Source organism: Spermophilus citellus (genome assembly GCF_964194105.1).
Source record: "Spermophilus citellus genome assembly, chromosome: 6".
NCBI lineage: Eukaryota > Metazoa > Chordata > Mammalia > Rodentia > Sciuridae > Spermophilus > Spermophilus citellus.
This window is the reverse complement of record NC_138187.1, coordinates 12651859-12675325: the sequence shown is the minus strand read 5'-3', so window position 1 is coordinate 12675325 and position 23467 is coordinate 12651859. Positions and strand designations below refer to the sequence as shown.

The following is a 23467-nucleotide window of genomic DNA, read 5'->3' as shown; positions in this document are numbered from 1 at the left end:
AAATAAACAGAGAGGAAAGTCAGGGTCCCCCGGGGGGCGGGGGGGGGGGCAATGGAGACTCCCTTCTGGGCCTCAGAATCCACAGTCTCCCTGTGTGTCACCCAGCTCCTCCTGCCTTCCCTGATCACCAGCCTGGTGAGATGCTCTCTTGACAACCCCACCCCTGCATTGAAACGCCTGTCTGGGCAGCTCTGTCCCACGCACTCCACTGTCCTGGGAACCCCTGGAGGACAGCCAGTCATTGCGTGTGACATGTTTTAGAATCTCCAGGGCTCAGCCCTGGGCTTGGCAACCATCAGTGTGCAGCCTGATGCCAAACACAGGGCGGCCTCAGGACCTTTGCATTCGCTGTCCCTGAGAAATTTGGCCGTGTTATCTTCCCAGTGCTGCCTGCTCTTTTCAACTAGGTTTTTCAAATGTCACCTCTTCAGGGAGGCCTCTTCTGGTCACTTGATCTCAAGTAGCACACCCCCCCCCTCACATTCTGTCACCATCTGGATACTCTGAGCTTGCCAACCATACAAGGTGAGCACCCCAAGGATAGCCCCTGGCCATTGTTTATCGCTGGTACACAGTAGGAGCTACTTCAGTGTTTGTTGAATGAATGAAGGAACGAATGGACACGAGTTGCGTTTGGACTGACACCTGGTGACGGTCATGGAGACCGCGTCACCACGGGGCTACGGGAGGAGGGAGCTTTCAAACCCTCCGCTGTGCAGTACAAACGGATGCCTTTGTCCCAGGCATTGTTATCCCAAATTTATCGCCATCAATCTCGGCACCAGCAGTGTAGTCACAGCTAATCAGCTTGTGCATACAGCTGTGACAGTATTTTAAAAGGCAGTCACACAGGTCTCCATCTGCCAGAAACGCAGTCGCCTCTTCCGCTGAATAAACCCAAACAGGTAAACGGCGCTGATGTGACAGCCCCTTCATCAGCGGGCTCTGGGCTCCGAGTTTTACTTAGAAGGAAGGGGTTAACCATTGTCTCAGACCCGGAGAGGCGGTGTGGGCGGTGACAAGGAACCAGGAACGGAGGCTAGACTTTGCAGAAGCTTGACAGCGCTTTAGAAAGTGATGCCCAGGCTCCAGAAACAGAAGGATCTGGAAAGAGAGCCCAGCCGTGTGGCTCAGCCCGCTGTGTGCAGGGAGCAGCTCTTGAGCCTCTCTGGGTGGCGGCTGATTTCAACATGCACATAGTAGGCCCTTCCCCCATACACACGGAGTGAATAACCGGGTGCCTTGGAAGGGCACACAGTAGGCGCACTATACGTGCACACCATGCACACTGCCCAGCTCCGTGCGCCCGGCCCCCTCCTGCCCCTCCCCGTGACTCCGCAGTCTCGCCACTCGGAGCCTCTGCGCTCTCATTGGACGCAGCGTGTTGACCCACTCCTAATTCCGGCAGGGGTGGGTGGCGCGGAGCAGTTAGGCGCTGTCGCAGTGAAAATGAGCCTGCCGCCCGGTGTCCCATCCCGTGACTGAAATAAACACCCATGGCCAGCCACCGGGCGCCAGGAGAGCCCCGCGGGTCTGCGCAGAGGTGACTCCGTCCCAGGGGCGCAGAGCGAGCGCTGCACCCTCGGCCTGAACCAGTGCCCGTGCCCGCCAGGGGGGAGCCCCACGGTGCCTGCACCTGGGTACCTGTCGCTGGCCAAAGGACAGGGTCTTGAAGGAGCGCCTGGGAGAAGAGGCCACTAAATCAACCCATGTTGAAAAAAAAAAAAATCCAACAATGTCTCTTTCCCAGCCACAGAGAGGCCCCCTCTCCGTCTCAGCCTCGGCAGCCTCTATTTACCAACCCCCTCGTCACTCTCTGCGACAGTTCATTATTGTCGTCCTGATGAATGCGGGACAAGTTAACCTCTGAATGGGTCCCGGCAGTCGGAATAATAAACAGGGCCCCTCGGTGGGAGGACTGAGGGGCCAGCAGGGCTGGGGGGGGGGGCCCTCTCGCGAAGCCTCCCTGCCTCTGGGGGTCAGGCGCGCTGCAGCTCCATTTGGCAACCCCGGAAAGCGCCTTTCAGGCCTGAGCTGGGGCTATTTTCACATTTACCGCTTCACCGAGTCCCCATCTGACGGGGATGAATAGGCATTTAGCGAATTTACTTAGCGATGCTTCCACATGAAATCGTCTCAAAAGATGACATCTTGGGGGAGGGAGGGGGACGGGAGGGGCCGCGGGCTCCAGGCCTGGAGTCCGGGATAAAGCCCCCTTTCAAAGCCCAGCACTGTGGGCCCGGCCCAGGACCTTGCTGGATTGGCTGGCCTGGTGGGGCCGGGGGACCCCTGCTACCCGCTCCCCCTGGGTGTCAAGAGCCTGCTTTGAATGCCGAGGCGCCTCCCAGCCCTTCTCCAAAAGGACACGGAATTGGGCTGGGGACCAAGTTCCCCTGAGCTGCTTTCAGACGCCTGTCGATAATTGCCTGCATAATATTTAGTTCTCTCTGGATAATTAGCAGCTCCCGATCTGTTGACATTTTACCGGGTTCCAGTCCCTTGCCCTCCCCTCCACTCCCACGTCTTGCTCCTCCTGGTGCCAAAGAGGCTCCCAGGGCTCATTCCTGGGACCCATCTCTTGATCAGTTTCCTTCTAACATTGGCGGATGGGATGAGAAATCGTGGTATTTCACGCCAGTTCCTCTGCCCCGAGTGTCATGGGGACCCATCCCTGCCACCTTGAGAGCCGTGGGGAAATCTTTGCTGAAATAGGTAATAAATAAATAAATGCTGAAAGAATCTGACCAGGAAGCACACAGGAATCTCAGCTGAATCGGGTGACCGTGCGAGTCATCAAATAAGCCATTTGTCGGATGTCCACTGTGTCCTAGGCCTGGCGACACACTCTTGCTATGTCTGATTGTACCTGAGATACAGTGTGTACTCCATTCTCATTGTACAGACTGGGTGGCTGAGACTCAGAGAAGCCTTCTGCACCTGGGTACCTGTCTGGGTACCAGACGGGGATTGGAACCTCGCACTCAGTGTCAGAGCGGGTGCCCTTTGCCGTGGGACACCTTCTGCAAGTGACAGAGAAGGGATGAGTGAGTGGATGCCTCCCGGGTCACAGCCGGGTCTGTGACTGTAATGTCTCAGGCCCCACCCCAGACCCATGAGCTCCACTCTGCTTTTCAGTGAGATTCCGGGATGCTGTGGGCGCTCTTTCAAGTACAAGAAGCACTGCTCCCTATCAAGTCCATTTTCTTCTGCTCCCCACAGTCTCTTCTGGAAAACGGAGACTCGGAGCAAGTTACTTTCATCTGCGTGAGTCATGAGGAGTGTGGGGAGTGTCATACAAAACCGTGCACCTAAGACCCTCGCCGTAGCACCTGGCGGAGAGGAAGCCCTGGGTCTACGTTAGCTGAGACTGAATGTCAGAGGCTCAGGACATCGTGAACCAGGGACAGCCGAGCAAAGGCCCAGCTTGACTTGAACTTGGAGGGTTTTCTGGGAGTAAGACCCAGGGGACGGACGTTCTGTAGAGCGCAGAGTGGGAAGAGCCCCAGGGAAGAGGCCTTGCCCTCCGTCCCCTGGCTGGTGTCCGAGTTAGAAGCTGGCTCCCAGTGGCCATGACAGCATCAGCTAGCAGCTTGGGTAAAATGACATGTAACATAAAAACGTCCACCCTGACCATCTGTAGGCACGGGTTCAGTGGTATCTGGAACGGGCTTGCTGTATGTGCCACCCACGCCCAGAGCTCTTTTTGTTTTGGCACACAGAGGCTGACCACCCATTAAATAATGGCTCTCCACTCCTCCTTTTCTTTTTGTTTTGGCACACAGAGGCTGACCACCCATTAAATAAAGGCTCTCCACTCCCCCTTTTCTGGGCCCCCCAGCAACTATGGTTGTACATTCTATCTCGACGATTATGACTACCCTGGGGATTTTGCTTTATTCTGCAGAATTTGTCTTTTTGTGCATGGCTTGTCTTGCCTAGGAGAATGTCCTCAAATTCCATCCATGTTGTAGCATGTGTGCTCTCCTTTTCAGGGCTGACTAGTATTCCAATCCGATATACCACACATATGGGATTCCCCCCGCCCCTTGCCCCAAGTATACATGAAAAGCAGTTAACGATTGCTAGTCTGTATTTTTTCTAAATCCTCCAGGTCATCAAGGGCCTCCACAGAGGGCTCCACTGTCCTGATTTTCCCAGGCTGTCACAGAATTTTAAAATCGGATGGTCCCCAGCAAATCAAGATGAGTTGTGGCCCCAGGTATGGATCCGTGGAGGGATGTCATCACAGGAAAAGTGGCATGCCCCGTAGGAGTAGGAAGCTTTTTCTATGAAGAATCCACATGTACAGAAAGGCTGGTGGGGAGGCTAATTGTCAGTCTTTCCTAAGCTTTTAAATTTATCAGGAAAGCTTAGATACGGCCAGATTAAGAACTAAACACCAGCGATAGCAACATCCACAAGAGCGTCTGACTATGCTACTGTGTGGCGCCGGACAGAATTCCAAGCACTTGGAATCTATCAATCCACTTAACCCTATGATAACCTATGAAGTCCATGCTTCTATGTTTATATCATTTTAAAATTACATAAACAGAAATGTGCATTCATGATGAGATAATGATATGTCTTGCCATCCTGAATAATCAACACACAGATGTCACCCTTTTAACGGCTGCACAGAATCCTGTGGTGTCGGCACAGTCAATCCCCCAGCGATGGACACCTAGGTTGTCTCCGTTTCTTTCCTCTTACAGACAACACCTCAAGGTGCGGGCTTGCAGATCTGTGCTTCCGTGGATGGGTGTGCTAGGTTTCTGCACGATTACGTTCCTAGGTGTGGAATTGCTCACTCCAAGCCTCACTTTGCTTTTGGAAAGACACATTTCGGTGGAATGAGGCGTCCTCAGGGGTGGAGGCAGGGTGGGGGTGGGGCACACGATCTTCTCTTGGGTGGTGGGGGGCGGTGGCGGCTGCAGCTGGCGTCCACCTGCCTGGTACCTGCACCAGGAGTTTCCCTCGGACAGGACCTGCCACATAGCAGGTGATCAACTAACACTGTCATTCTTAACAAACAGGTGGCACCTCTGTCCAGGGCTCGCGCCTCCTCCTGGGCTCCCCTCCGATCCCAGCCGCCACCTCTCTTCCCCACACCTACTCCAGGTAGTGGGCCCCTTGGTCCTCTGGGGGGTTGTTCAGGGCAGGGGTGGCAGAGACCCCCGCGGCTCTCCCTTGGGTGTTCCCCGGCTGGTTTATTCACAAGCCTCACCGCCCTCTTCTTGCCAACTGGAGAAATAACGAACGGAGCTGGGGATTCCAGAGGGCAGTGAAGAAAGGTCAAGTTCACGGCTCTCTGCAGGAGGCAAGAGCCAAAGGACTGGAAATGAGGCGACTCAGGTTCAGACGGGGCGGAGTCTCGCAGAGTCTTTGCCAAGACGCAGGGGAAATGTCCAGAGGGGGCTGGACACCACTCTCCTCCCGGACCCTGTGGGCACCGTTATGGCCACCGTGGGCCACCCGAGGGAAAGTGAGTGGACAGAAGTGCCGTCTGTCCTCCCCCAGGGCTCCAGCGAGCAGCCGCAAGATCTTTCTAAAACACGAGCCTGGTGGTGTCGCCTCTTGCCCTTCCTGTCCTTCGGTGGCTGCAGGACGATGCTACCTCCTCCCTGAGGCCCAGGGGTGGCGTCCAGTCTGGCCTGGACAACTCCATCTTTGGGACTCCCCGGAGCTTTCTGAGCTTCTGTGCTGTGGCCTGACTCGGAGGGTTGGGAGGGCCCTTTGCTCTCTGGGGGAGGGGACGTCCCAGTCCTCTGATCCGGACCTCGGCAACAGCAGAAGTCCCTGTCCTCAAAGAGCACCTGGCAGGCTGGGGCAGGTGACAGATGGGTAGGTCCTTGTGACCTGGGGTGAGACCCGGGAGCTCAAGGGAGGCAAATGCAAAGCATTTCCATGTGGGGACATGGTGGGGGACAGTCCCTCCCTCCACGCAGGCAGGCAGCACATAGCAAAGCCACCTGGGTGACAAAATCCAGTCGTTTTAACCGGATTCACCCTTTCGTTACTGATGAGAGTGACACAGCACAGAAACAAGCTCCCGGCCTGGTGGGGCTGGCGTGTGGCTTCTCAGAGCCCCAACACGGTGGCAGGCCACCTGGAAGTCACCGCGCCTCACTGTCTCAGGGGCGGTTCCTCTGAGGGTCCACCAACAGGACCCCTCACCCGGCGGCCTCCCTCCGGAGGGCTGTAGGGGAAAGGACAGGAACCAGCCCTTGGGGGCCACAGGGGGTCCTCCAGCACCGCAGGGGGCTGCCCTCCAGCCCGCTGTGCGGGTGTGCGCGTGGGAACTCGATGTGATTAAGTTTTAATTCTCTGAAATCGGATTTTCCCCAGGTGCCACCGGGCGTCTCGAGCGGGCAGGACATCTGGTTAGCCAAATTCTACAGTCCCAGATGACAACCGATGACGGCCTCTGATTGGGTTTGGTTCCCCTTTGCAGGACACCAAGGGATGGAATCTGGAGGGGGAGCCAGGTTCGGCTGTGACAAAGCTTCTCGGAGACAGATTTGTAGAAACCTCCTTGTGATCTTTGTCCCTTTCTTGCTGAGTGTTTTGAACGCTGCCTTGGGCTCACGGAGACTCAGTTTTCCCATCTGCCAAGTGGGAGCGAGAGTGGTGTCTGAGCTGCCCAGATGTCCCTCGAGGGGCTGAGGCCACAGCAGGTGCTGGGGAAAGACTGGAAGGATGCGTCTGTATTCCTGTCTGGAAACGCCGGAGGCAGTGGTGGGCAGCCCTGGCCAGGCCTCTTCTGAGCCAGGAGTTTTTAAATTTTGCCCACCTGTCTCCCTAGCTTGTGTTCAAGTCCTGCCAGGGTAAGCTACCCCAGGACAAGGACGTCGTTTGATTCATCTGTGTCCCCCCAATGTCCATCTCAGGCCTGGAACACGACAGGTTCCATCAGCCTTATGCCCATTTCTCTTTGGGTCCCCACGCCCAGCCCAGAGTGACCACAGCAATCGCTCAGCCCCAATGAACGAGGTCCTCATTCCCAAGTGGAGTTAGTAGCTTCAAAACAAAGGCTCAAAAATTATTAAAGACAATGGCCAATTGAGATCCACTTCTTTGTTTTGGAAGAGGCAGAATGTCTGGGCAGCATTGCCGCCCTCTGAACAGGGGCAACCAGCCCCATTCTCCTGGATTATCCCCCTAACACTCCTTGTCCACGTAGCTTCTTTTCATTTGCTGCCTGAGTTCTATGCTCTCCTACCTCAGGACCTTTGCACACACAACCTCCTTGGCCTGAAGACCTCATCTTCCGCCCACTTTTTTCATTCGAGTTAATTTCCCCTTTTGTTCAATCTCATGTCAAAGGTGCTTCTCCAGGGAATCTCTCTGACCTCTTAGAAGAGAAGAGGTTCTATGCATGTTATTTTCCGGCATGATACGCATGTAAATTTCCTTCCTAATAGTTTCATGAAGATGTGATTATTTAATGGCCTAATCAGTATGTTCCTCAAGGCGGAGATGTTAAAATATCCTGTTGGTGGCTGTGACCTCAGATCCTCGCCACTGCCTGGTCCACTTCAGGTTTCCAACAAGCGAGCGCTGACCGATCAGATGGCTGAGTGAATCAATCCGTCAGTCCTGAGACCCTAAAGCTGATATTTCACTGAGACCCATTTTGTGATCATTGCGTTGGTTAAAATTTTCTCTCCCTCTTTAAAAGGACAATTTGGCAGACTCCTGAGACAAATGGCAGCTGGGGGTGGGGGACACATATCTAGGCAAGATGTTGGTGGGGAACCAGACCTACGGGATCAGCCAGATTTGCAGAACAGAACAGGAACCTGAGTGCGGTCACTCTGGGAAATCTTGGAGAATTAGCAGGCATTAAGGCATTAGCTGGTGACTTGCCTGGCCAGTCACCGGAAGATGCTCGTGTGTGTGTGTGTGTGTGTGTGTGTGTGTGTGTGTGTGTGTCGGGGAAGCAGAGCTCTCGGGTAAGGGCTGAAACCAATGAGTCTTGAGACTCAGTGTCATTAACCTTTTGGATTCAGATTGAGGAAGGTGTGCAGGTTGGGGACCGGGCCAGCGAGCACAGGTATTATGCAGAGAAGGCCAAGGGGGCGGTAGGAACACAGGCTCCAGGGAGCGGAGGAGGCTCCAGTGCTGGACAACCCAGCAAGTGGCCTGTCTCCTCTGGGTGGGCCCCGGGCAGGCAGGCTGGGGTGGGAACAGCGTCTCACGGTGCTGCTCCTCAGCTGGGGATCGGGACAGGCACGCCACACGCATGGAGGGACGGTAAAGGGAGCCTGATGTCCTATGTGGGGTTCAGCTGCCCTGGCTGGAGGGAGCCCAGGTCGGGGTCAGGGGAGGGAGGCCCTAGGCCCTGGGAATCAGGACCGCAGTTCTCTGTCCAGGGTCCTGAAATCTGAGCCCCTGCGGGGACCACAAGCTGGTACCAGGGTGGACAGAAACCACTTGGGTAACTTAGGAAAGGCCACACCTAGAAAGAGGGCGGGTGGGTCAGAAGCTAAGTGGGCAGAGACCTTGCCCTGTGTGCTGGCCTGGCCACTCTCCGTCATGCTAAGAGCTGGTGGATGGTCTGGTACAGGGGTCCGCAAACCAGGGCCTGTGTCCATTAGCCAAGTTTCCAGGGGCACGGGAAGCCCCGCCCATGTGCGTCATCCATGACTCCCCCCAGGGCTGCGACCCCAGTGCCGGGCATTCATCGTGACAAAACTCCGCGGCCCACCAAGCTGGAGACAGTCACCCTCTGTCCCCTTGTCCAAATGCTCGCCATCGGGCTGGGGTTGGGGCTCAGTGGCAGAGCACCTGCCTAGCACATACCAGGCGCTGGGTTCCATCCTCAGCACCGCATAAAAATATATAGGTAAAATAAAGGTCTTGGGTCTATTTACAACTAAAAATATTAAGGGAAAAAAAAGCCTGCCATCCCCACATCTAACCGGATCTTTATTTTGGGTTGTTTCTGCATTTGCCCCACAGCTGTCTGGGACAGCTGTCTGGGAGGTCCACCTGATCAAGTGACCTGTGCTCCCCCTGGGATGTGACTTTCTCTACACCTTTGTACCCAACATGTTCCCCATCAGCTCACCCTTACGGCTGTGTCCCCACCACCCAGCTGGCCTCCATACAGTAGGTGCCCCATAAAGGCTTGTAGGATGACCAAAGAGTGACTCAACCCCTGCATAATGACTTTGTAAGAAATTTCTTATTTAAATCAACTATTTTTAAAGAGAAAGCTTCAGCTCCCGAAAGCCAGGGTTGGAGGTCAACGCAGGGAGACGCTGGTATTTCCAATAACTGGCCTGCGTATCCCATCTAGGCGTCTTGGGTGCGAGACAGCGGCCCAGGGGTCGTACTGGAGGATCCCTGGCATGGGTGGGTTTGCATCGGAGTGCTGGGTCTCGGTGGGCGGGCATGTCCTCAGGTCCCTTCTCCCATCAGTGGGGATGGTAAAGGTCCCCACTCACCAGGTGGCCCAGAGATTGAGCGAGACCCCGAGAAGCACTTAGCTCTCTGCATACGCTTAGAGCTGGGGGAGCCGTGGTGGGGACCTCACTGACTCCCGTCGCTCAGTCTGTGACAAAGCGGCTCCCCTTAGTGCTGCGACCTTGCTCTCGATGAGGGGACACAGCCCCTGCTCCTGAGTGGTTCGCAGCACCCTGGTGAAGCCATTTGGGTTAAGGGGACTCTTTAGCTGTAGGTGACCGAGAATGCATTGTTCAGAGCAACTTGTTAGAAACGTTCCCAGGGTGGCAAACTTTTAAACAAAGATTGACTCCATAATCAAAACCTGCTTGGCCTTCAGCCAGATCCCGGCATCCCCAGGAGCACAGTTATATTGAGTAGGGGTGGTGACGTCTGCGCCCCGGGCTTGCTCCGCCGCGTCATGTTGACAGATGGGCACCATTAAAGCCGCGCCAAGGAGGAGCCTTCTCTGGAGGAAGGAGGACCGGGAGGGCAGTGGCTCTTAGGGGCATAATCTCTAATTCTTTCTTAGCAAGGAGACAAAGCACTCGTGTGACACTGCACGTCACCGTCACCCTGGGGAGAGTGGCCAGCACCGCCCGTGGCCTCCTCTGGCCTGGTCTCCACTGGGCGATGGGCCGGTGGTGTTATGGGTCATGGGCCGAAGCCAGAATCCAGGTCCCAGCCCCTCCATCTGGACCCGGGCAGCTGTGGCGGGAGGCAGGGGGCGGGTCGAAGGAGCGATGGATGGGCACTTTGCTCTCAGCCTTGGCTTCTCTGCCATGACCATTCCCACGCCAGGGACCCATAGGGGTCTCCGTCACTGCCTAGGGCCAGCGGGGTGGTCAGTGGCTCACTGCTGGGATCTGGGAAGAGGGTGGGGGGTGAGGCCCTTGGTCAAGTCAATGGTCCCATTGGGAATTGGAGGAAGCTTCCCACTGGGAATTTCAGGAAGATGGCAGCTGCTCTGACTCCAGGGCAAGAGGAGAGAGGGACATGGGAAGGTCAGCACTGTCCCCCCACTAGCCAGGCCCACAGCGAGGAAGACGAGGGGCCACGGCGGGGCCTCAGCTGCAGATGAGATGGCTGAGCTCCTGGCAGCCCCCTCCTCACTCCCATAGCCACCGGGTTTCCTGAGAGCCACGTCCTCTATCTGTATTTAGTATTAGTTCCAGGGTGTGGAGGTATAAATATGAGATGGGGGGAGTAAAGAAATTACTGGCCCAAAAGGCCAGACCAAGGTTTTATCTTTTGGTCTAAAATGCGTGACCCCGCAGGGTCTTCAGATCCCACCACCATGACGATCGCCATCCTCCAGACGGCTCAGGTTACTCGGCCAGCTCTTCTCGTGCCCAGCGGCCAGCTCTTCGCGTGCCCAGCGGCAGGCTGAGCATCCCCGTCCTGGTGCTGGGGGAGGGAGAGGGGAGACGGCGGGGAGCAGAGGACTGAGCTGCCCTGCTGGTCCGGCTGGGTGTCGGAGCGCTGGACAGATAGCAGTACAGCTCAGTGACAGCTCCCGTCGTCCTGCCCCTCTGACAGGCAAGGAACCCGAGGCTCAGAAAGCTCAGCTTCCCTTGTCTCGGGAGCCTGCAGCTGGGGGAGGGTGGGGGAGGCCCATTTGTCAGCCCAGGTGACCCTAACAAGGTCCTGCAGGCTGGGCGGCCTCAACAGAGAGTTTTCTCATAACCTCGGAGGCGGAGGTTCAAGATGGAGGTGTTGGTCAATTTGCTTGCTAGCGCAGGCCCTCTTCCAGATGGTCACCTTCTGGCTGGGTCCTCGCATGACAGAGAGGAGGGAAGATGGTTGGCATTTCTTTTCCTAACTCCCGAGGACCAGGCTGCCCCCTCACCCTCCTCGCGGATCTTAGGGAGACCCACTTCCGTCCACAGCGACATTTCCAATCCAGGTTGGGCTGACGTGGCGTGGCCTTGTCCCCACCCTCATGGAATGAATCCACGATGGTGCAGAAGTGCCCGCACGGTTTTGGTTTTGCTTGGAAACAATCCCATGTCTTTGGGGAAACGGCCTCCATTCACTGCTCCTTAGGTGTGAGGCTAATATGTAAATGAGTGAGAATCCCATCGGCCACCGCCAGTCCTACCGGGAGAGGCCTGGGGAGTCCAGGATGCCCAGGGAGCAGGATCAGCAAGGAACGTGAAAGCGTGGCTGTTCCAGTTAATGTGGGACAGCTGGTCCCCAGGTCTGTGCTTAGAGCAAATGCATTCATTCAAGTGCCATCTCCCATCAGCCAGAGAGGGAATGAGCCCATCTGGACGTGGCCCAGGCTGGCTGCGGTGGCCACGTGGTGGGGTTGGTGGTCTCGTGTGATGGGTTTTTCCCCCTGGGGTCTGCTGCTTATGTGACCTGGTGGTTGGCCCAGAGCAAAGAACGTGGAACTTGGCGGGCAGCTGGGCCTGTGTTCAAATCCCGGCTCAGCCACAGTCCTGCTAGGTGACCTTGGGCAAGTCATCTGAGCGACTGGCTGCAGGTTAGGGGACCCCGGGTCCCAGGCTCCATGTGCCTGCTCCTCTCTTGTTGTTGGACAGCTCTTGCCTCCTGGGATCTCATCCAGATGGAGAACCAAGGACTGCGATGGGGAAGCCACGGTGGACAGCTTCTTTCTGGAATGATCCAGCAGGTTCACCGGCAGCTGCCACTGGAGAACTCAGGTGCCCCCGACGGTGAAGAAGGACCCATGGGTTTGAACACCAGCCTGGATCCCCACCAGCTTTGAGACCCTGGCGAAGTCCTTTACTTCTCTCAGCCTCATTTTCTTCACCTGTGAAATGGGCTGAAGTGATAGGTTCGACCATCTGAGGCGGCCACAGGGTGACGCTGGATAATGACTCAGGAGTGTTGGCCACTATGAAGTGCTCCTGGAGGGTGGCAGCTCCTAGGGGCTTCCCAGGCATCTACTGTGGAGGCCACTACTGACCACTGACCGTGCTGGGTCATGGCGGCACATGCGGCAAGGGAGAGGAAATAAAGAATTTTTCCAAACTCCAGAGTTTCTGTTTGTACACAGAATGTTTGCACCTTAACTCTGTCCCTTGGGCTCTTCCAAATCCCTGCCATCATCCATACAGAAAGGTAGGGACACACTCCCTTCCCCCTGGACCTCCGAGCTGGCTGCCTCTCCAGAGCGCACCTGGAAACAGGTGCGGGCGGGCAGCAAGCAACGTGCTCTAGGGTGTGGACCACCCCGAGCTCCCGTCCAGATTCCCAGGAGGCCCTCGGAGCCCCAGGGCACCCCAGCCCTCTCCCGTCTGCGGGTGGCAGAGCCACGGATAAGAAGGCTCGGCTTTGCCCACAGCAAACACGCTCCGTGCAGCAGAGGGGAGGTGCCCAGGCTGGAAATGTCCCACCCCCATCCAGGGAGCTGCGGCCAGGAAGACAGGGGACTGCGCCATCCAGGGAGCGAGGAATTAGGGAAGAAAACACTTTCAAAATCCATCATCAACCCGGGATCTGGTGGGACCTTTGGCAGAGGGTGGAGGCCATGTCTGGCTCTCTCTTCTTCTGGTAAAAGTGAGTGAATTCTTTCTAAATGGAGCACTCTACTCCATTTCCAGAAGGTTCTCTCTGCCAGCTCGGGTCTAGAACGCTGCCCGCCTCCCCAGGGGACCTCAGCGAGCTGTGTTTAATAAGAGGGCGAAGGAACAAGCTGAGGCGCTATTTCCACTCTCTTGAGTCTGATGTCCCTCTGGACCACAGGACACAGGACTCAAGAGAGAACATGACCCCGCGAAAGCGAGGGATCCAAAGCCAGCAGACGGTATGGCGGGTGCCTTGGAGAGAGACGGCGGCATCCTTGGGTAAAGAGTGCCTACCTTTTGTTCTGGGCCTTTCACACTGATCTTGGGAACTCCTCTGTATTTTTCCCGAATCTTCCCTCCTGACCTCTGTGAGCCAGGATGGCCTTCTACACCCATGGGACCATGGCTGGCCCTCCGAGGGACCTGGATGCTCCCCCCTGCATTTCAAGGCCACTCCAGCCCGATTCCATTTGTCCCGCGGGTGTTCGGGGTCAGTCTGGGCCTTGGGGGAACATACAGAGCCGCCTGACCTGGCACAGAGCTCAGGAGACCAGGGACAGCCGGCGGGAGAGAGCCACGTGCGCTTCAGCAGGAGCCGGAGCTGCTGTCAGCCTGAGGAGTACCAGGCCTGAGGATGTGTTTATTTTCTTACAAGATGCAAACAGAACTGCTAACGGCGTAATTATCGGCGTGTTTTTCCAGTTCCCGGAGCTGCTGCGGCCAGAGCAGGTGCGCCCTGCTGACTCCCGCAGGATCTGGGGGGAGCTCTCCGGGATGGCTCCGTCCCTGGGGCCTGGGGTCTCAAGAGAGGGCGGGCATCTAGGGCGCCTCCATGCAGAAGTGGTTTGGAAGAGGAGGTGGTCACGCCCCATGACCTGGGTTTTAGTCTCAGATGTGACCTCCCACCCGGGACTGTGGCTGAAGCTAACTACTGCCCATTGGGGCAGGGAAGTCCTGTGCTCCTCTAACCCTGTGATGAATCTCTCTCTCCCCTCCCCTCCCTTTCTCTGTCTCTGTCTCTCTCTCTCTCTCCCTCTCTCCCCCTCTTTACCAGTGAGCGGTCTTCAGGCCTCCAGGATGTATTTTAACTCCGTGGGCAGCTTGGCGTAGAGGTTCTCGCCACCCACCAGGCGTCTGCGTCCCCTGGCTGAGAGGAGAACCACGCGGACCCTGGTTTTGATTTGGCCTTTGTTGTAGTTGGCAGATGCTCAGGAAATGGCCTTGCAGAAGCTCTGGACTGTTTCCAGGGTCTGGCTCAGGCAGTGTCCACTCGGGGACACTGATGGCTCAGGCAGAGGCCATCCTTGCAGGGTTGGGTGAGGTGACAAGGTCGGGTCTGGGGGTGGGGGACAGACTGCACATGGGAGAGATGCCAACATCACCACTGGAACGTGCCAGGTCAGGTGCCCAAGTTCTGGGCTGCTTGGGCCCCGGCAGGAAGGCTCTGCGGTCTCCTGACCAAGGCTGTCTGCACAGTTGTGGGCTCCGGTCCCCGAGCAGACGGCGGCTGCCTGGCTGTGTGGGACTCCAGGACTGATTGGCTGCGTGGATTCTGCAAGTTCAGTGTGGCTCCAGGGATGCCCGCCTTTGCCAGGCTGGAAGAGGACAGCCGGGCCCGGTTCTGGGTCAGCAGGAGCTGCACCCTCTGACTGGCCTCTCCCTCCCATTTGGGTCCCTGCCCAACTTTTCTCCCATGACCACCAAAATGATCTCTCAGTAATGCCATCAGATTACTTGCTCTTAAACCTCACAGCTCAGCCGGGCGCACGCCTGTCATCCCCGTGGCTCGGGAGGCTGAGGCAGGAGGATGGCGAGTTCAAAGCCAGCCTCAGCAAAAGCGAGGCCCTGAACAACTCAGTGAGACCCTGTCTCTAAATAAAATGCAAAAATAGGGCTGGGGATGTGGCTCAGTGGTCGAGTGCCCCTGAGTTCAGTCCCTGGTACCCCTCCCCCCAAGCAAACAAACAAAATAAAACCCAAAACAAAACCTCACGCTCGTGGGCCAAGGCGTCAACCATCAGCACGGATGTAAAGTCCCCGCGAGACTGGCCTTACCTGTCTCACCTGCAGGAAGGCAGCCACATCCTCCAATATGCCAAGGCCCCTACTGCCCCCAGGCCTTTGCCCATGCTACCTGCTCCTCCGGGAACACTTTTCCTGGCACCCCAGGTCCCACGCTGCTCCTTGGGGAGGCCGCCCACACCTCATCCAGGTGACACTTCCAGGGCTGAGGGCTCCCTTCCCCCCTTCGGAGCACCCGCCTCCTTTGCAATGGTATATTCAGTCCCGAGCAGGAGATCAGTCAGTTGAGTGAAGTCAGAGGGAACCCTGGCTCCTGAAATCACCACCCTGTGCGCACCCCGTCACCCGACTCTGCCCAGGACGTCATGGGGCTCAGCTAATGATGCTCTGCGCGGGTCCAGACCAACCAACAGGGCCAAGTGCATCTGGCTTCATTCCCTCCTGTCCCCGCCTTTGTGAGTAGAACACACTGAACAAAATCATCAGGCCCTGGAGTCAGGTCCTCGAGTTTGGAAACATCCGTTCCCGTCCGTGACCAGCTCCAGTCAGAGCCTCCCTGGGCCAGGCAGCGTCCACAGCAGGGCGGCGAGGCCGGGGGTCTTCCAACACGCTTCCCGTGAACCTTCCAAATACGGGAAAACCCTCCCCACCACAGAGGCGCTGGGGCCTTCCGTCCTGGCCGCCTAACTCTGCCTTTCCCACTTTGGAGGGGGAGGTGGGTTCAAGAGCCGTTTTACTTCTGGTTAAACTCTGTGGAGGGAAGAGGGAGAGCAACTGATATCCAGGATGACGAGCTCCCACCGTGGGGCCCCCACGACCCACTGCCAGAGGACCGGCCAGCGTCCACCCAGACTTGCTGCACATCCGGCCACCAGGGACGCCGGACAGGCCATAGTCCATTTACCCTCCAGACGGTCTTTTGAGATAGGCACCCAAGGTGGAGAAACTGAGATGCAGGAAACGGCAGCCACTTCTGTCAGGTCACATGGAGTGGGAGAGGGGACTGAAGCGAGGCTCTCTGTGTCCAGGGCCCACCCAAGACTAGGGACCAGTAGACCACCAGGTCTTTACCACCCAAGAGGGAGAGGCTGGATGCTCCGTTAGGGCCGGGCGGGGGACACTGGAAGGTGGTGTCCAAGCACAGAGCCGCTCAGGGTGGACACCTCGCTGCTTCTGCCCTTGGAGACCCCCTCCCCAGCTCCTTGGGGTCTGACCTGGGCACGCCCACCCCTTCCCGAAGGCGCCCAAGTTTGCTCTCCCTCCTGGGATGGGGGAAGGAGTGGATGGGAAGCCACAGATGGAGCGGCAGATGGGACTGGAAACCTAGCTGAGTTGCCCAGGATAAAGTCATTCATCTGCAAACTTCATATGTTTTGGTGCAGGCGGCTCCCCGAAAACAGCGGCCAGAGGCACCAGCCACACCGCGTGCAGGAGGCGCCTCTGGCCCTGAGGCTGGCGGGCAGAATGGCAGGAGAGTGGAACAGGCGGTGGGCACCACGGCACTGAGGTCAGGGAGAGGGCCAGCCAGGGCCAGCCAGACCACTGAGGCCCAGCTAAAGAAGTTGTAAACATGGGGTAGGGTGGACCCATGGTCTGGGCAAGGGTTTCTGGTATCTCATCCACTGATATGAGACACCACTTTGGGTGGAGCTTAGATGTAAACAGTTGGCGTGTACTGAGCACCTTCCAAGGGTCGGACACTCTGTGTTTCGTGGTGGTATCTCGATGGGGTTCTCTTGCTCATGGTCACAGTGCAAGCTGCAGAGCGGTTTCTGGGGTGGGGTCTGGCACGCTTTGTTGTGGCCGCTGAGCAGAGCTGGGCTGCCCCTGAGTTGAAGGGGCCTAGGTTACGGGCTCGACTTCCAAGCAACACAACCCAGCGCCCCTAGGGGGCAGCAGTGCGCACACCACCTACGGGGCCTCCACAGGTCTCAGGCAGAATGAGGCCCGGGGTCCCAGGCTGACATGACCGTGGGAACCTTGACCATAGCTCCTCATCCTCGGAGACAACAGTCACCGTGCACCACCTTGCCCTGACATCCCCTGCTGCAGTGAGTCCACTGTCCTGTCCGGCCACGAGGGAGCTCAAGGGCCTGGACTGTCCCTCTGTCTGCTATGCAGCTGGGGACCAGCCAGCCAGTCTGAGGCTGCTGATTTTGCCAAGAGATTGACTTCAAGCAGATAGAGTACCGAGGTTACCATAGACAGAGCTCTGTCTGTCCATCTGTAGGACGAGTTTGCTGTGAGGGCTGAAGGAAGGACCGGTCACAGTAGGGGCTGTGCGTAGCATTGGGGGGCATTTCTGGACTCAGTCCTCTCCTAGAAGATGGAGAGGAATGTTCTAACCTCCACTCTGTGCGCTCTACCCGTCTCCTCACTTTTTAACGTATGATGCTCCACCCGTGTTTTAAATTTCTCAAATGCAGCAAGCTCATCTCTGACCCCCATCACACCCAGGCTATCACTCCGTCAGAAATGGTGGCTCTCAGCTGGAGGAAACTTGGGCCCAGGGGACACTCAGCAATGTCACGAGATGTGTGGTTTGCACAAGTGGGCAGGGTGTGTTCTGGGCATCTAGTGGGCAGAGACCAGAGATGTTGCCAAACACCCTACAACGCACAGAATCGCCCCACGACAGAGAATTGTCCATCAGCAAACATCCGCAGTGCCATGGCTGGGGAAATCCTGGTCTAGAATGATCTCTATTGTTTCCCTGTCAATCAGCCCCTGTTCCTCTGCAGGTCTCAGCTCCAAGCTGAACAGACCTCCGCGTCTTTCTGGTCTCCTGCTTATACTCTCCAGCTTTTCTCACTCATGCCCCTTCCTTTCTCTACAACCCTAGTTCATCTCTCATGATTCCATCTTCCCAACTAGGACATGTGCTCCACGAGGCTGGGGAGAAGTAGAAGCTGTTTCTGTTCACTAAATTCCCAAAGAGTGCTTGGCGTAGTAGTTGCTCAATAAATGTTGAATAAATGAAAATTCATGGTAGGTAGACATTGGTCAGCAATGCTTTCAAACCTGTTCCCTTTACCTCTATTAGTCTATGAACAAAAGAAAACTGGTGTATCTTGTCCAAAATGACCAGAGATTATGCTTCCCTCTCACTCATCTGGAGTCTCCCAGCAGCTGATGGATGCCCCTGAGCCCAGGTACGTAGAAGGGAGCCGAGGACCACGCTGTGACCTCTGCAGCGAGGTCTTCTTCATACCTGTTCCTCGTCTGGATCCTGACTCCACCATTTCAGGCGGGAGCGTCCTATTGATGTCCTGTTCAAAGACAGTCCTATCTGTGACGCGTGTGTGAAGCATTTGCAGACGCCGCTGTACAATCGAAGCCTTGGATCCACTCACCAGCAACCCAGGGCTGGGCGAGGAGGGCGAGAGTCCTGGGCCAGCGGCCGGCCGTGACTGATGGTTGCCGAAACTGGGTGAGGCTCATGGGGCGCTGCTTACGTTACTCTCGTGTGTGTTTGAAAATTGTCCTGATGAAGTTTCTTTTTAGACACCTTTGCCCAATTCTCCAGGGAATGCTGAATCCAGTGCCCTGTTGCCATGGGTTGCAGGGAGGCCCCCCTCACCCCCAATCCATTTCCTGTGTACCCTGGTCAACAAGAACACACGGGCAAAGAGCCGCTTTCTTCTTTGTGTGTGTGTGTGTGGGGGGGGATATCGGAGATTGAACTCAGGGACACCCACCACTGAGCCACATCCCCAGCCCTATTGTGTATTTTATTTAGAGACAGGGTCTCACTGAGTTGCTCAGAGCCTCGCTTTGGCTGAGGCTGGCTCTGAGCCCGCGATCCTCCTGCCTCAGCCTCCCGAGCCTCTGGGCTGACAGGCGTTCCCACAGCACCTGCCTGGGAGCCGCCTTCTTGATTGCAAGTGCAGTTCATTGTCTTGCTTCTCTGTTTTCTTGCACCATCTCTAGGGAGGTTTTCTTGGCTTATGATATCCTTTAAACACCACACGCACCAAGGCACAGCCCTCCTGCTGGCACCTGGGGGCTGCTGGCTGCACCTCCAGCTCCAGGTAACTGTGTCAGCCGAGGGTGGAGGGCACAGCGCTTCCAGGGATGCCAGAACCTGTCCTTTCAGGTGGGCCTGCCAGTGGGGGCCGTCAGCTCATCTGTGAAAATTCGGTGGGGGCCCCACGGACCCCGAGGACACCCACCATCTGTGGGGCTGCTCGGACCCCGCAGCCGACGCCTTCTCTCCCTCCCGCCTTGGAGCTCAACACAAAGTCTGACCTTGTCCTTCCTCTGCCCCAAGCTCACGGTGGCGTCCATCTTGCTTGGACTGACCACGATTTCCAGACTCTCCATGACCGAGCCCCAGTGTCTCTGATGGCGTGTCTCCTGTTACCCTGGCCCTCGATCGCCGTGTTATGGCCCCTCAGCCCTGCTGTCCCGGGCACACCCCAGGGCTCAGCCCTCCCCACCCGTCACCTGGGCCACTCTCCCCCTCGGCGGGACTCACTCCTTCTCATCCGGGGACAACCCTGGCTGCTCCATCGCCATCCTGCCGGCCCCTGCCTCTGTTCTCTGCTTCATCTTTCCAACACGCCATCATCCCAACAAACTGTGACCACAGGGTGTGGTCATCCTACCTACGGCCGACTTCTTTGGTTGGTCTGGGCTGGAATGGAAGCCCCCCGCGGGCAGGGGTTTCTGTGTCTTCAGCCTGGGACAGAGCTGGGAGGACCATGTGCTCAGAACTTCTCTCTGGTCCCAGTGAGGGAAGAAGTGCCCGGGGCCCTCAGGTCCAGCCTGCACCAGGGTGGGGACCTCAGGGAGAGCGCGGGAGGCCCATGGCATGTCTCCCTGGACAGGAAGCAGACTGCCCGTGCTTCCCAGTGTCCCAGGGAGGGGGGAGAAAGAGGAAGCAGGACACCAGACCAGGCCGGCCCCGGGGCCACCGGCCGCCTTACCTGATGGGGTAGTCGGCCGCGCTGAGGTTGATGAAGAAGTCCCAGGGCCAGTCGGTCATCTCCAGCAGGTCCCGCATGCTCTGCAGGTAGGTGGCCAGGAGGCTGGCTCCCCCCCAGATGGTGGCCATCCTCCAGGGGGTGACGCGGACGTTGCCGTACTGCCCGGCGAACTGCAGCACTTGCCGGTGCAGGTAATTAGAGCGCTTGGCCCAGGAGAGAAAGGTGACATTCAGCAGCCCAGAAAGGGCCCGACGCCAGGCAGGCGGGGCACCCCCCGCCCAGGCCCAATCTGCTCCTCCCCCCCAGCCACTGGTATCTGGACGCAGGAGACTCGGCCAAGCCACCGATCCCGGCCAGGGGTCTCCCTGCACCTCTCTGCCCTTCAATTCATTGGAAATTTGTCCTCGAGCCCTGGGCTGGCAGGGTCTGGGGCTCTGCGTTGGTACATGTGACTTGTGTGGAGTCTGCACCCGTCCTGCCCACTGTGGCCCTCCCTCACCCTCTCCCTGCTCTGCTAGGAGCAGATCTTGGCCATGAAACCGCCCCTTTGCCATCTGGCCTCATCTGCAGCCAACGGAAACTCCCCGGGCAGGAGAGCGCCCAGTGAGCACATCGCCCACCGGCTTTGTCAATAAAGCTTTATTGGCACCTGGCCACGCCCATTTGTCCACATGTTTTCTGTGGCTGCTTTCCCGCCACCAGGGCAGAGCCGGGCGGCTGAGGCACAGAGCGTGTGGGTCACAAAGCCGGAATTATTTATAACCTGGACTTTTATAGAAAAGGTGAGCCCATTCTGGCTACCAGGTCTGCGAGGCAGGGGGAGGCGCTGGGCAGGAGAAGAGGTAGGAGGACCCCAGAGCTGAACTGGAGGAGGAGGCGACCCAGCATCCATTTCAAAAAAATTAGTAGAAGAGATGGGGCTGGGGCTGGGGCTCAGGGGTAGAGCCCCTGTCTAGCATGTGTGAGGCCCTGGGCTCAATTCTCAGCATCACATATAAATAAATAAAATAACGAAAAACTATCAAAAAACATAGAAGACCCTGAATGATGTCACCACCCGCAGAGAAATGATAGGCACTTCAGGCAACAGATATGTTCATTACTCCGAACAGGCTGGGTACAGCATGTATGCATACGTTGAAATGTCATACGGCACCCCATCAATCTGTATAATTATTATGTGCCAATCAAGAGTAAAAAATAGCTGGGTGTGGGGGCACACGTCTGTCATCCCAGCGGCTTGGGAGGCTGAGGCAGGAGGATCACGAGTTCAAAGCCAGCCTCAGCAACAGCGAGGCGCTAAGCAACTCAGTGAGACCCTGTCTCTAAGTAAAATTACAAAATAGGGCTGGGGATGGGGCTCGGTGGTTAAGCGCCCCTGAGTTCAATTCCTGGTACCCACTGCCCAAATAAAAATAAACAAAAAGAAAGAAAGAAAAATAATGTTTATGGAGAAAGTCAGAAGCCTTAGCTGGTAACTCTGAAACCACATACTGGTCAGCCTCTGCGCCTTAGCCAGGACTTGTGAGAGGAGCGATCAGAGAGGGACAGACAGACTGCAGAGGCAGCCCAGCATGGTGGGAGGGGAAGCGGCTCCTCACCTTATCCACGTGGATGTAGTAGAAGTGGTCCTTGTGGTAGATGGCCTTGAACATGCGCTGCAGCTGCCGGGAGGCTCGGCCGTGGACCACCAGGACGAAGGCGATCCTGACGGGGTTGGCTGGCAGGTACTCCACGGAGTCTTCGTCCCACTGAACGTTCTTGGTGGCTTTGCCTGGGGAAAACCCGAGACCACAGAGGTGAGGTGAGGCTCAGCCTCCACGGGGGAGCAGGGAGTTGCTCTGATTTTTTTTCTTTGTTCCTTTCTGGGGACTATTCCCAGGGTACATTCACTTTGGACCCTGGGACTTGATTCAACTTGGCCAAGCAGGTCCAGGCCCCAGTGGGGTAGGAGACCCCGGTGCTTACGACCTACTCTCCACTCCCAAGCAGCCTGAAAAAGACGGATGGAGACCTGGGGACACTGTTAGCCGTGACATGAGGCAGGGGAGTCGAGCTCGGGGAGGGGGCTTTGAACCCAGGGGAAGCTGCGTCTCCTCTGGGTTAGGAACCCCAACACAGGAGCCGGTTTTCTCTGGCTGGAATCCATTGTCCTTTCTTCTCCTCACAGCACCCCATATGTTTCCTTGTGCCCTTCAAATTGTGGTGGGAACAGATAACCTGAGACCGACCCTCTGCACCGACTCCAAGCGCACAGTACCATCCTGTTCACCTGAAGCGCAATGACGGACGCGTTCATCTAGCGTCCTGAAGCTCGGTCACCTGAAGCTGCTGGAGGCACGGTCCCCTCCCCGCCGTGCTCGGTCCAGGTGGATGCAGAGGAGCCACCCAAACACCAGGCAGGACAAGCCCATCACAACGCTGTTTCCCCCAGGCCAGAGCCCAGTTCAGGGGGACACGAGGGCCAACCAGGACAGCGCTCAACAAGAGCCCGCCACACTCAGGCTGGAACTGGGAGATCGGCGAGGGTCGCTATCTGTGGCCCACCAAACTGCAAGATCCCAAGAGCCTTTCTGTCCCGACAGGGAGAGAACTTGCCGGAAGAAAACCGACCCGGGGCGGCGGTGAGTCTCCGAGTCCTAGTGAGCCGATCTGAACCCCGGGGTCCACCAGGCGGGAGGGGAGCCACGTCGTGGATCATGGTGTGATTTTTCTTTTAAAGCCAGATCCTGTACCAGATCTGCCCGGATAAATGGTTCCAGACATATTTTATCCGGAAATCAGCCTCAGAGACCCCTTCTCTCCGTTTCCCTTCCACATCCCGCAGGGACAAGGACCCCCGGAGAAACACAGCTTCCCGGCTGAGTTCATCGCGATTCCAACGGGAAGCTCCTCGCTTTCCTCAGCCCAGTTTCCTTTGGGTTTAACAGATTTCCTATGGGGTCTGGGTTCAGGGCACTCACACTGGGTGGCGGTTGTGGGTGTCCCAGAAGACCAACTAGGAATGCAAAGAACATGGACCGTGGAGCCCGAGAGCAAGAACCCCAGGGCCTGTCAGCTGCCGTCAGAAAACTGAATGACCACCAAATGAACAGGAGTCCTTCCATGTTCCCGACCACAGGATGACATTAACGTGGATAACGTCCAGATCTGGCTGCCCGGGAGGCCTGGCTGACGTCACTCCTCAGACCTCTCTGCCCTGACCAGTCCCACTTCCCACCTTGCCACCTCGTCCACCTGCCTTTCCTTGGGCAAGCTCATTCTGCCTCAGGACCTTTTCACGGCCCTTCTTGCTGCCTAGAAGTCCCTGTCCCCAGATCTCTGCCTGGCTGAACCTTCCTGACTTTGGCTTACAGCCCACCAAGAGGACTCCCGCCTCCGTCCCTTATGTGTTCGCCTCTCCTGCTTCCATTTTCCTCCTAGCCCTTAGCACCATCTGAAGATGCTTCTCTGCTTCTTTGTCTGAACACAGCACTGGAGCAAAATCTCTGAGAGACCGGGGACTCTTTCAGACCTGTTGACCATTAACTA

At 57.0% G+C, this 23467-nt stretch overlaps 1 protein-coding gene across 1 annotated transcript in view; it reads right to left on the bottom strand.

Annotated features, from left to right (window-relative positions):
- The window catches only part of XYLT1 (xylosyltransferase 1), a 240037-nt gene that overhangs the window by 39787 nt on the left and 176783 nt on the right, over window positions 1-23467 (bottom strand). The window contains exons 4-5 of the mRNA XM_081299981.1: window positions 21538-21710; window positions 19937-20139 (exon numbers count right to left, since the gene is read on the bottom strand). Of these exons, the coding sequence (XP_081156107.1) occupies window positions 19937-20139; window positions 21538-21710 (376 nt within the window). The remainder of the gene's footprint in view (window positions 1-19936; window positions 20140-21537; window positions 21711-23467) is intronic.